This window comes from Tiliqua scincoides, chromosome 8, assembly GCF_035046505.1.
Source record: "Tiliqua scincoides isolate rTilSci1 chromosome 8, rTilSci1.hap2, whole genome shotgun sequence".
Taxonomy (NCBI): domain Eukaryota; kingdom Metazoa; phylum Chordata; class Lepidosauria; order Squamata; family Scincidae; genus Tiliqua; species Tiliqua scincoides.
Window position 1 is genome coordinate 50,204,208 of NC_089828.1, and position 13,684 is coordinate 50,217,891.

Sequence of the window (13,684 nt, forward strand, 5' to 3'; positions counted from 1 at the left end):
TTTGTCTTAACTACTGAAACCTTTTCCTCTCTGGACTTCAGTTGATTCTCCTCTATCCTGTATTCTGCAACCAAAATCATTCATTGCTCACATCATATCACACCCCACTTTAAATCCCTATACTAGATTCCAGTCCAATCCTGGATCCAGCACAAACTCCTGGCCCTGACCTTCAAAGCCCATATGACATTTCCCCTCCTTATCATTACTATGGCCTGTGACCTTCACTCCTTCAGCTCCACCATACTCAGCCGTTCAAATATTTACTGCTCCCTCCAACAACTCCATCCTTGCTGCCCTCCTGCCTGGAACTCCCTCCCAGTTTACCTGCACGATGTCTCCTGTCTTACTTCCTTCAAACCCCTCTTTTTCTGTGATGCCTTTGGCACAACCATCTAGACTTCATGTCCTACTGAGTCAAAGTTCGTGTAATTGAAATAATGTCATATTCTTCCCGTTTACCCTGCCTTTTTCCCAGAAGGGAGTGAACAAAACAGGCTTGAAGTAGTCCCCTGCTTCTTCCTTCTTTCCTGTCACTGCAATTGCTTGCTTGCAAAGAGAGTGCTAGAGAAACACATGGATCATCTCTGCCCTGATCCAAAGGAGGCTTGGAAGACAGGCTGGGTGAGTGGAGAAGACAGACAGGACCAGTGCAGGGTATCTTCAATGGTTTGTTACCTCCTTCAGGCCACAGCTCTAAGCAACTACCTCACCTGGCTTCATGGGTGGGCTAGCCCTATTTGCCAAATATGAATTCAGCCAAAAAGGCAGGATTAAAGTGTAATAACCAAACCACACTTTTACTAACTGTTAAGGGACTGTCATTAAAACAGGGGCATATCTGGCACACCTATGATGTTGTCTTAAACTTTCAAAGCAGTATTGAGGTGGCTTCTTAGTTATAGCCTATGACAAGAGTTGCTAGAACTTTCTAGGAAAAAACTTCAAAAGAAACAAAGCAGCATGGGATGCTTTTCCCCCCAAAACCACCACAAATTTTACGAATGGTGCACTGTACTTAGCTGCATCAAGCCACAGATTTTAAGAGCCCCAAATCTTTCTTCATTAGTTTGGGAGGAGGATGACAGCTGTTATATACCAATCTTTTGAAATGTCAGCACAGAGAAAACTGTCACATCGGAAGCTTTCCAGCTGCCTTGACAATACTAAGGGGGGACGACACTGTAGAAAGGACTGCACAATGGCGAATGGCAAATTGTAAATTGAAGATACAAACTGCTGTCAATTCCTAGATTGGAAATAACTGCAAGCTTCCCTGTGCACCTGTCTAAGATTTTGGGTATGTTCTACAGCAACAAGGCTGCACCAATCTCAGTGTTGCATTGTCTACTTATTTAAACCAAAGTCTCTGAACGTAAAAATCTTTGAATATGAAAAAAGTAATATCTGAGGGCACAATCCTAAACAGTGTGCTCTGATGTGCACTGTTGCAAATGTGCTATAAGACACGCCTGCAGCCCTCAGAGCCAATCCAGTGCCGGCCAGCACTGGGCTAGCGCCAGTGATCCGCACCAGCAGTAGCAATAGGGGAGCCTTCCCCCTGGTGCCGGCACTCCCATGGATGCCCACCTGACAAGCTGTGGGGATGGAGGGGGTGGAACGGGGCAGGGAGAGAGCAACATTACAGCATTACAGTGTAGGTGATAACACGGTGATATTGCTGGTACAGATCCAAGGGGACCAAGTTGTGGCTGCTATGGCTTACCCCATGGCAAGGGGATAAATGTCCCCTTACCCTGAGAAGACCTTCAGCAACCAAAATTCCCCCATGAGATATAGTGGAGCCTGTGTCGGCACCACCAACATCATCATTGGGACTTTAAATAGGGTTGGGCTATTTAAGTGTCTAAACCTATTCTACAAGCTTGTAAAGTAGGTTGATGCTATCTTAGGTTGGAAAAGGGTGGTTTGCCCAAGGCTATCTCATAGCAGAGGCAACATTCAAACTGTTACCCTGCATGTGCCTGATCTTGTCTGATCTTGGAAGCTAAGCAGGGTCAGGCCCGGTTAGTACTTGGATGGGAGACCGCTTGGGAATACCGGGTGGTGTAGGCTTATACCATAGTCTTTCAAGACTGAAGGTTGCCAACCATTCAAACTGAGGATTTCCTCCTGATTCACAGTTCAGTCACTCTCAGTCACTATGCTACAATACCCTGTTTTTGCTAGTACGGAGAAAATTGTCCTCTTGACTCAAGAGAATGAATGATATAAGGAGTACTGAAAAGTAAGGAACAACTTCGTCTGCATTACAAAGTCAAATCATTTTCAAACTGGTTTGAATTAGGAGTGTGCAGGACCTTCACCCTCAAGAAATTTCACTTGCCTCATTTGGCTTCTCTTGAAAATTCTCAGATGTTTTGCATGGGGAAGAACTGTTTCATATATTTTGAATTTCACTTTTTGGAAATATTGGTGCCAACCTTAGTTAAACTTCCAGCCCACTATCCCAAGAATGCTGAGTACTATAGCTTTGTGAAAAGAGCTAATGGGTCTCTGAGTAGGCTCTTTTCAGAGCTCTCACCAACTAGGGGCAGGTATGGAATTCATAACTGTTGGAACTGGTTTCAATTTGGAGGGCCCTTAGAGGACAGGGCTGGCCTGTCCATTCCACACAGCCACAGCACTTTGGGATAGCTGTCCATTCAGGACAGAATGTAAATGTTTCTGGATGGGCCTTCTCTGCAGTCTGATCAGTTTGGCAGTCTTGCCCTGAACTGAGCTCTGCTGGTGGCCAAGAACAAAGAAAATATGAGAGAAGGAAGCAAAAGGACCAGGGTTAAAATAACTAAGTGATGATGTGTGAGTGACTTATTTGCTCTGATAATGAAGTGATCCCTCCTCAGCTCAGTTTGTCCTGGGCACATTTGAATACTCACAAATGGCTTTTAAATGAACTGTTAGCGGAGAAACCACTGAGAGAATTTCTATTTATTTAAATCAGTGTTTATTTCTCATAGTAGTCCCAGATCTTGGCCTTGTTCAGCAGTCACTGACACAAAGCCAAAAACCAACATGTCCATCCAGAGATTGATTGGCCTTTAAGTACCAAGTATCAATTGGAAAGAATGCCTTGATTCTACAGAACACATAAAGATTGCTGACTTTCTTTCGTACAGCCCTGCCAGTTTACCAGTGACAGTGACAGCAAGGGATGGCAGAATCCTGCTGGCTGTACTTGACTGAAAATTACAGAGAATTGTGCTTGGAATGATTCAGAGAGCTTCATGAAGCAGAAACCAAGTGTGCTTGTATGAAGCTTAGGCAACAGCAGTATCACACAAGAATCACACCATGAGGCAGCCCCCCCCCCCAACAAAAAGGGTACAAAGACAATCTATGAAAGGGTGGAAAGGCCAGTTTGTTCCAATGCCGTCACCCAATGCTTTTCATCAGGGGACTTAGATATATTGTATCTAGACAAAACATCTTAGGTCAAAAGAGGTTTTTTTGTTTTGTTTTTTAAAGCATGTTAGCATCTCAGAGGACCCAAAAATCCACAGTTACCCCTTGTGGGGAAGTTACAATAGAGCACCTGCCTGCGTAGCGAAGGGTTCCCAGGTACCACTGTGGCTCTCCTTTACAAGAAGAGCTATAAAGGCTTGCCTTATCAGGCCGTGTCTTCTATTCATTTAATTTATTTAGAGCACAATCCTATGCTTGTCAACTCAGAAGTAAGTCCCATGGTCTTCAATGGGGCTTACTCCCAGGAAAGTGTGCATAGGATTGCAGCCTTAGAGCCCAATCCTGAGCTCTTAGTGCCAGTCCACCTCCACTGAGTGTCATAAGTGTGCTGTAAGGCGCTGGGCTAGCAGGGGTGAATTGCTGAACCAGACGGCAGAGAGGTAGGTGGGGGCATGGAGGGAGGAGGGGGGAAGCGTTCAGGGGCAGGAGAAGGCAGGGAGAAGGTGGGGAGAGGGCAGAGAGGAGGCATTCTGGGGGGAGGGAGCGGGACAGGAGGGAGGCGGGACCTCCTCCACTTCCAGAGCCTCCATGTTGGGCCATGGGCCCGATGCAGAGGCTCTTGATTCTATGGCAGCTCAAGAGTTGCCGCAGAATCAAGTAGCCCCATTGTGGGGCTACTTGCCTTACTCGGGAAAAGGAGATTTTTGTCACCTCCCCAGTGGCTGCCCTGTTGCATACAAGATGCTGTGGCAGCTGTTTCAGCTCCACAGCAGTTCCAGTGCAACGGGCAGCTCAGGATTGGGCTGTTATATCTCACAACATATATATATCTGGCTGATATATCTATTTATATCTCACCTTTTGATGACCAAAGATTTCATTTCTTGCAATGGGACTTAGAGTCAAACCACACATTACACAGAATACATGTTCTGATATGTTCTGTTCTTTAAAAGAATAAGTGTACCAGGGGACATGTAAAATGGACCAAAATTACAGTAAGGGTACTTTAGCACTTTGTCTCCACTGCAGTTCTGATTCTGCTTGCACCCCTTTCCTCTCATTAGCAATAGAGGAAAAGCTTCAAATTGGCTTTCAAGTTACTGGTAATTTCCTACTGTAGTAGTGCGGGAGGAGTGCAGCTGGGATTAGAACTATGGCGGGGCAAAGGGTTAAAGCCCACCTTCCCATATCCTCATTTTGCCTAGTTTAACAATTTTTTTTTAATTTATAAAGGAAGGGAAATGGCCAACACACCTTCTGCGTAATGTGTAGTTTGGCTTTACTCAAGAAACTGTGCATAGGATTTCAGCATTAAAAAACTTCTTGTACTACTGACCAGAAACTAAGGACAGTTGGAAGGTATGTGAGCATCAAAAAAAGAGAGCTACTCCACCCAAAATTCAGAAATATGTGGTACCAGCCCTCCAAAACAACAAGGAATGCAATTATTTATTAAATATCTATCCTGCCTTTCCACCCAAGAAGAGAGTTCACATTACAAAATTACAATAAGATCAGCTTAAAAATCAATATTAAAACAAATTAATCAACCAACAACTACAAATGTCAAGACAACTGGTTAAACAGCAGCACAGAAACATTATTTAACCAGCTTTCACTAAAACCTTCTGAAACAAATCAGGTTTTACCTCATTCATTTGACATTCTGAGATTCTTTGTTTACATTCCAAAGGAACAACCATAAACTGCAAGTTTCTAGTCCTTAAGCAAAGATGGGAATGAAATGTCATGGATAAAAAGGCTTGATGAACTCTCAGCAGTCAGAGGGAAGCCTGAGCATGATGTCTACTGGGCATTGTTTGGTTGTGTTACTTCACACCTTGCACCTCCCTGGAACTAACAGAAGCCAAACAATTTATATGGCCTGAGCAAAAAGGGCCAAAATTGTTATAATTTCCACATCACAGAGAGAATGCAGCTTTCCTAAGTGGATAATATGTTACTTCAGTGAAAAAACATTTCTTTCCCTCCTCTCCCAAAGGCACAGTCTACCCTTTATGAGGCTAAGAGTCATGAGATGTCATCACAAGCCTTTTAAACTACTTTAAGAAAAAAAGGCATTGAATCTGGCCTTCAGAACATACTTGAGAGAGATCAAAGCACTTCCCACCAAAGTTTCTTTTTCCCAGGGCATCCCGACTCTCCCGTCTCTGATTTCTCTTATCACCCACGCCACTCCACCATGACGTTCTATATACAAAGAAATGGCCAGCCACTTTGAAGTGCTGGATTAGCCAGGGCCAGATCCTTACTCCAGAATAACAAACAATGCAGGTTCAACAGGAGTTCTCATTGCTAGTTCATTTTTCAGCCCCAAATCCACTTTCACCAAACACAAGCAACAACCTTGAACTCATCCCCTTGTGGACAGATTGAAGAGATTTATCTGGTGGCAGAGCTGTGGCCTCTCAGCAATGAGGTTAGGTGGCTAAAGGATTTTTATATTCTGGTGTGTGTTATATACCTATTTGGACTGGTGATCTCATCTAAGCTTTATTTAAAATGTTCTTTTACACACACACTGGAAGAATAGTTAACCATGCTGATGCACAAAAGATTTAAACAAAGATTTTCTTTCCTTCGAAACAAAACGCAGTTCAGCGGCTTGCCATTCTGATTTCACCACCCATACCTCCAAAACAGCAAAATTCCTTTTTGAAACAACCATATAACCAATAACCATAACAGAGCTAAAATTAGATTAGTTATTAAAACTGCATCAAAAAGTCCTATAAATATCGCAGAAGTGGGATCACAGTTAACAACTCCACTTTGCTTCGTAAGGGGTTTAATTGCGCCTATAAAGACAGGACCAGCGTTATCCTGGACGTTGAGGGATTGTCTCTTCAAGCAAAAAGTCTTCACGGATGTCATCGTATGAGAGAATTCAACCACCAGCATAATAGCATAATTTAGGCCACCAGCAATGCAGACACTAGAAAACACACTCCCAAGCCCCTACTGAATTACAAATAGAATCTGTTACTGCCAGTGCTTTGAACCTCACCACCCCAAGCAGAGCTGGTGAAGAGATGTGTGGAGAAGCTGCAAATCCCCCAGTTTAAATCTCATAGGCATGAAATTCTGTGGGTGGCTGTCCTTAGGCCAGTCACCATTCCTAAGCCTCCACTGACAACTGAAGTTTATTTTATTTAGACATATCTAAATGCATTTTTCTGTTATATTGTTTTCAAAATAATGTTCAAATTTAACATAACAAAAATCATCATTCATTACAAACAGACTGAAAATGACCACAGGACAGGAGAGATCCACCAAATAAAAATAACTGTGCTAGCCAGTTTTTCATCCAAAGCCACAGGCCCCCAAACAGAGGGACTTTCACTAACATTTAAGGGCCCAATACTATCCAATTTTCCTGTGCTGATGCAGCTGTGCTAGTGCAGCATGCGCTGCTTTCTGCTGTGGGGAGGTGGTCACGGGGGCCTCCACAAGGAAAGGGAAAGTTTGTTCCTTTACCTCAGGGCTGCATTGCGACTACATCAGTACTGGAAAGTTGGACAGGATTGGGCTGTAAGGTGGCAATCAAGGAGATAGGTGGGCTTTACAAGGAAAGGAGATTCAGAACATGTGTGCGGCAGCTGAGGAGGCCCAATGCCGAGTCCCACCAGCTGCATTTTGGCCAGGAAAGCAACCAATAATAATATCACCTTCCCTTCCAGGGTTGTACTATGGGAAATATTAAGCTAAAAGAAGACTTTTCAAAGTCCTGTTAATTTCAATAGATTTACGTGCTTTCAATAGAATTATAGTAGAATCATAGAATTATGTGCTATTAAAAACTGTGTCCCACCTTTCCATTTACATAAAATTCAGGGAGCATACACAACAATTAAAAATCCATACAGCATTACAACATCAAATGACTTAATCACAAACAGAGTCACTGGGATCTATGTATGAATACGTGAAACTGTCTCAGTACAAGTTAAATGCCAGTCCATCTAACTCAGTACTGTATTGTCTACAATAACTGGATTGCAACTTTACAGGTTTCAGGCAGGTGGCCTTCCAGGAGATGCTTCCAAGGACTGAACTTGGGATCTTTTCCTACCAAGAGAAACCTTGTTATTTACTTCTGTCCACCATGCTGTTTGGGTTGCCTTCACAGAACCAACCGTGGCTGACTCTTTGACTTCTGCTTCAACCAAACGTTCTAGTTTCTCTCTCTTGCTTTGGAGGGTCAACTTGGCTATTAGCCTTGTTTCAATGCATAATCAGCAAGGGCTCAACACTGCACTACCAGAGATGCCCTGCTCCTGCCTAAATAAATTGGCAACATCTTGGAAGATGCATCCCTTCCTGTGATAAAAAGAAGGAATGCCTCTTCTAAGTAGCATTTGAACCATGGCATCCACGGGTTTACAAACTTACACTGAAACTAATTACCAATTATAAAAAATAAAATCAATCAAAAAGTTTTGAATTGATTTTATTTTATATAGCCTGAAAGTTAATTCACTACATATTGTGGCCCTAGTGAAAACCTTCCAACATGCAACTGTGTCAGACCCCAGCAGCATTCAAAGACAATGGTCATTTTTTTTTTCTTTTTCCTCTTTTATTTACTAATAGAAGAAAAGGAGGGAACAAGGATTTAGGCCAGTTTCTCAGAGAGGCTGACAGGGATCAACAGAGCCAGAATCTGATCAGTAAAAAGTGAAAGTCCAACACAGTGAACAAATAAGGAGTGGTCAGAGGCAAGTACGAAGGCAAGGTCAGACAGTCATGTTTCCAAAGGTGGCAGCTGGAAGGGGTTTGTATCCCTATTTGTAGGGTGAATTGTTCAGATTGAAAACCTGACAGTTATGTAGGGCCAGCCGAACCACTGTTGGTTCCCCATCTCACCTGGCCATCAAATGGGTGGTGTTACATTGCTGTGGGAGTTGTCCAGGTGGTGCAGAGAGTATGGTGCCAGAACCAACCTGCTAGAGGTTTGCTTTGAGAGAAGCGTGGCACCTTACAGTGACATGCCAAGGTTATTTGGAATATTCATTGGTTAATTTGGGTTCCAACTCACAACTCCAAGGACTCGAGATGAAGCTCACCTTATGAACACCACATAGAAATGACACGTCACATGAAGAAGCAGGAGAACTCCAGCAATCATTTCATTCTGGTACTTGGCACAAAGAGTTTCCATGTCAGTGCTGTCATTCTCAGAAAGCAACGGTCGACGTGGAAACTTTCCATGTCAAATCCCAGAATGACATGGTGAAGTCACTGCAGGGTTCAGTGTTCATGGGGATGCTGTTAATGGTCTTCACATATTTATCATAAGATGTATCCCAAGTCTTGTTTTGGAGTCAAGCTATCAATGTAATGAGGATTCTGGGTACAATCGATAAGAGCCCTGAAATATCAGTCTAAGACAGAGGTTCCCAAAATGGGGTGTTGCAATGCCCCTATCAGGGAAGCCCTGTCTCTCTCCCCTTAAGGGGTGGGGCAATGGAGAAGACAGTGATGCAATTGCCAGGATTGTGCGGCAGCTACAGACAAAGGGTTTTTTTTTGTACTTATCAGTGGTAGCTCCAGCTTCCTAGAGGGTGCAGGGAGCCCGCGGATGCCTCTGCAGAGCTCCCCAAGTGTATGAATATTTAAAAATAGCAATCATGACCCACTTCCAGTTGTGATTGTGCAACTGGAAGTGGGTCACAATCACTATTTTTAGATATTCAGTGGCTTGGGGAGCCTTGCAGAGATATCCATGGGCTCTCTGCACCCACAGGAAGCCAGTGCTGCCACTGGTAACAGTGACTGTTAAGTAACTGGTAAGTTCGCTCACTGTAATCTTCCTTTGTCTCTCAGCACCCCCACTAAGCTCCCTGCTTCTTCAATTCCGCCCCGCTCCCCCCCAGCTGTCAGCTTTGACTCTGCCCTCTGAACTTCCATGAGCTTCTGGTCTGACTCTCCTGGCCCCCGTAGCCTAGTAACGATATGGAAATGGCAGCAAGTAGTACAGCAACATTCAGATTGCTGGAAGCAGTGTTCAAGTGAGGCTAGGTTTGAACAAGAGCACTGTGGTCCCCATTGCTGCCCCTGCAATATTGGCATGGTGGGCTGGCTGGGGCAGCAGTGCTGCTGCTGCTCTGTGTCTGGGAGAGGAGAGTGAGATCACTGCCAGTTGGCTGAGCCCTCCAACTGCTTCCAGGTCCTAGGCAGTAAGGCAGCGGTTGAGCAAGGAGGAAGAGCTGCTCGTCCGCTAGGCTGGCTCTGTGTGGATGATGGAGATGGATAATGCTACCAGAAAAGCGGTGTTAACCTGCTGCCACCCCTATGATCTTGGTGTGGTTGCATAGAAGGGTTTTACTGAAAAACAATGTTTCTCAAACTGTGGGTTGGGACTCACTATGTGGGTTACGAGCCAATTTCAGGTGGGCCCCCACTCATTTTAATATTTTATTTTTAATATATTAGACTTGATGCTATCATGGAATGTGACTGCATTTGGGGAAATGTTACACACCTGTACTTTTAATATACACACCTGTGTATATTCTTTTAACAATGGGAGCGGGAAGCGGGGCTGGGATCCAGCACTTACGCTGGATCCCAACCCCCATTCCTGGGGAGCTAGGAGCGGCTTCAAGCCGCTCTGCTTTCCTCAGACTTGTGCTACCTCAGGAGGTGGCACAAGTCCGAGGAGACCCATAGGGTAGAAGGCGCCTTACCCGGAATAAGGGGAAAAGTTTCCCCTTGCTTCTGGCTGAGCCACCTTGGGCCCCTATCCTGTGCTTGATACAGCACAAGCCTCTTGGCTTGCCTGTTCCAGTGCAGAGTAGGATTGCACCCTAATTGAAACAATTGCATATTCTCCTGTTTACCTACCATTCCCAATTTTGTCTTCCTTGTGTCCATTTTCAGATCTTGAGTCCCTTAGGCCAGGTATCTAGCCTTCCATTCTCTGTAAAGTACCAGCTAGCATAAGTGGTACTATATCAAGGAAGAGAAGACCATTGCTTTGCTGGATCACACTAAGGCCCATCTCATCCAGCATCTGGTTTCTAATGGTGGTCAGCCAGATGTCCCCAAGAAACAAAAGAAATCTACTTGGAAGCATTTTGGAAAGATTCTCATTGCACTTCAACAGGATCTGTCCAAAGCAGATCCTGTTTTGGGGACTATATCTCGTGCATATTTTTTCAAACTATAAAAAAGATAATCCCAGATGTCAAAATAAAGTCACAATAAAACATGGTCCTAGAAAAACACGCAGATTTATGCCCTGCAATGTACAAAGACTTGTATACTTCTACACACCATATTTTATCCATGGAGGAGTAAAACCATTTTATGAAAAGTTCAGGGAACTTGGTTAACAAAAACTTTTTTATCTTTTGATGATCCTCTTAATATAAAATAATCTCTCCAGTTTTTTCCCCTTCCCATAACAAAAAAGGCAAAACGTTAGAAAGAGAGTGAGTGCATTTTAAAGACGTTTCCACTTTATAAATCACATGATCTTGGCAAGGACACCATGCTCACTGCAATGTGGCATTTGCTCTGCTTTTTCACAGATCAGGCCCAGGAGGGAGTAATGGGCCTAGTAAGTAGATGCGAGCAATAAATTCTTGGTAATTTATAGATTTTGTCCTATAGTTCAAATGTGGGAAAAGAATGACATGTTTTCCAAGGGATTGCTGTTTGGCCCAATGGCTGCTAGAAAAACTATTATTTTACATTATCACAAGTCCTCCTTGATCTTTAAAATCAACCAAGGACACACTTTGTGCCCACATCATCAGTTCATCAAACACAATCAAAAAGGGAACCATTGCCACAAGGCATGTGCTACATCCTGCATAGGGGAGGCAGTCATGGAGGCATCCCTGAGGTAACGGAATGGTTGTTCTCTTTTGTCGGGGCCGCATTGTGGCTGCACCAGCATTGGAAAGTTGGATAGCATGGTCCCTCAGTTTACTAAGAATTATAGTATTTCTCTGGTAAGTCACTGTCCCTATTTTTTCCTTGGGGAACACTCTGTGAAACATGTTTGCATAAGTTAGCTGTCATTCTTTTAGGTACAGCTCCCTTGCCAGGGCTTCTCAAACTTAAACCTCCAAATGAGGGGCAGATGCATCATTTCTAGGAACGAAATATTTGCCTGAACATTAAGGCATGATGCAGTGCACAGTCTGTCAAATTCAAACATTGCTGCTGCTAAACTCTTGATAGACTATTATAAGACAATTGTTTTCCTAACACATATTTAACCAAAACCCCAATCATATTCATAAGTTTTCAACAGTTGGAAGACAGATAGTTACAGAATAAATTAATAGAGTATGCAAAGATGAAACAGAACCTTTAGCAATGCATATAATGGGCGATGACCCTGAGTGTAATGGTATTCTGATATTATATGTTGTGTCCTTGTTGTTGTCTCTGAAGTGTTGGACAATATGCACAGTTTTCCCTACAACTACTGTTGCATCGCCTTTGCCTCCTCCAGACAAACATCATATCTGGCCTCCATCAATCATAGTCTCGAATTCTGCTGAAGTTGAGATGTGGACACCACATGCTCACTAAAGCCCATCACCTTAATTTTCAATTTACTTGAACTGTTGGGGGTACAGTTTCCAACCAGCTAGTTATTGTTCTGACCATTAAAACCACAGCTCATCAGATAAATGGTATTACAGTCTGAAAAAGCCAGTGAATGCCCAGTTCTGCCTTGGCTCTGTTCACAACACACCAGACAGAAGGAATTTAAGCAGGAGGAAAGGCAGCCACTGCTCCTCCTGCCCATGTCCTCAGTAGACCTGTTGCCTTCCTTCTCCCTTACCCAGAGACTTGCTCACCTCAGTAGGTGCAGGAGAGGGTGGATGACATATAGGTGAAAATGTAAGAGGTCATGGCTGCCTTTTCTCCCACTCCAGCTGGAGATGTAAAGGGCAACACCTGGTGTACAACATGAAAACTCTATTTTTTAAATCAAGCATTGGCAATGGTACATGAGAGACGCATTTAAAACCACACAAGTGCCAGCTGCTATTTAATTCTAAGGAGGACAAAGGCTTGATCTACAAAACACCAAAGAGCAACATAAGATAGGAACCACAGTTCTGAGTTGTACAAAGTAAAGGAATTCTAAGCAACACTTTGTAAAAAGAAAGAAATGCTGATATTCTTTACTAGTTATAAATGTTAAAGCAAAATACCTTGCTTCATATCTTAGCCTTTGTATTTCATACCATAGCCTCCATATGCATCATTTTATAAAGTCACCAGCAGCAGGTATTACAGACACCCTTAAAAAAAAGAATTCTAAACCTACCTTCCAGCTTTAGTTATAATCATTTCTGTACCAGCTTCATGAAATTTCTTCCATAGCTCTTTCTCGTGGAGGTACACTTTGATGTTCTCGATGGTCTTTGGCAACACAATAATAAAAATAAAATTAAGAAGTTGCACAAATGCAGATTAAGGGTATACAAAACAAAACTCACAATTACTTTGATAACAAGCAGTGCTTATTTAATAACTGCCAATTATTATGAGGCTAAGGGGGATGAACTTGCAAAAATTTAAACTGAGCAAACTCTATTACAGCATCCAATTAAACTGATATATACTGCAAACCTTTCACTGTTAAAAGCTTAACAATGAGGACTGTGACAGTGGATGCTTACCCCCAAGCAAGTAGAACAAATGTTCCCTTACCTGGAGATCATCTCTGGGACTCCCCCCCTACCCACAGGGTATGTAGCGCACACTCCAATAACACAGCTGCATTGGTGGGGGGGTATATAGGATTCAGCTGTCAGTTAACATAGAGAGGACACTCTGGTGACAATCTTTCTCTGAAAGCATTCAGCAATGCAATCCAACTGTTATTTTAGCTCCTACTTCCCACACTGAATGGCTTGGAGCTAGCCCTTATACAGTGTACACTTTCTGGCTGCTTAGCTCCTCCACTTTTCAGTTGGCCATTTGGGAAGAAAATTCACATCAACCTGCCCTTCCCACACTTTTTAACTTTCTTAGTTTTGGAGGGAAACCTGAATATTCCAACCAACTTCATAAAAACAGAAAAAGAAACTGTTTGTAACCTCTTATGACAGCAACCAATAGCCTCCTGAAATCCTAAGAAATATGAAAGCTTTTCCTTTGCAAATGTCACAGTTTGTCAATCCAGTGTACACAAATCCAGTAATCCACCCACGCTGGATACTTCTCCTGTAGCAACTCTAGCTCCCACATGAAAGGA

At 43.2% G+C, this 13,684-nt stretch overlaps 1 protein-coding gene and 1 pseudogene across 1 annotated transcript in view; one reads left to right on the forward strand and one right to left on the reverse strand.

Annotated features, from left to right (window-relative positions):
- Nucleotides 1-13,684, reverse strand: part of TBX4 (T-box transcription factor 4) — a 65,207-nt gene that overhangs the window by 37,678 nt on the left and 13,845 nt on the right. The window contains exon 3 of the mRNA XM_066635902.1: nucleotides 12,752-12,846. Coding sequence (XP_066491999.1) covers nucleotides 12,752-12,846 — 95 coding nt within the window. The remainder of the gene's footprint in view (nucleotides 1-12,751; nucleotides 12,847-13,684) is intronic.
- LOC136659551 (5S ribosomal RNA) lies at nucleotides 1,955-2,076 on the forward strand (annotated as a pseudogene).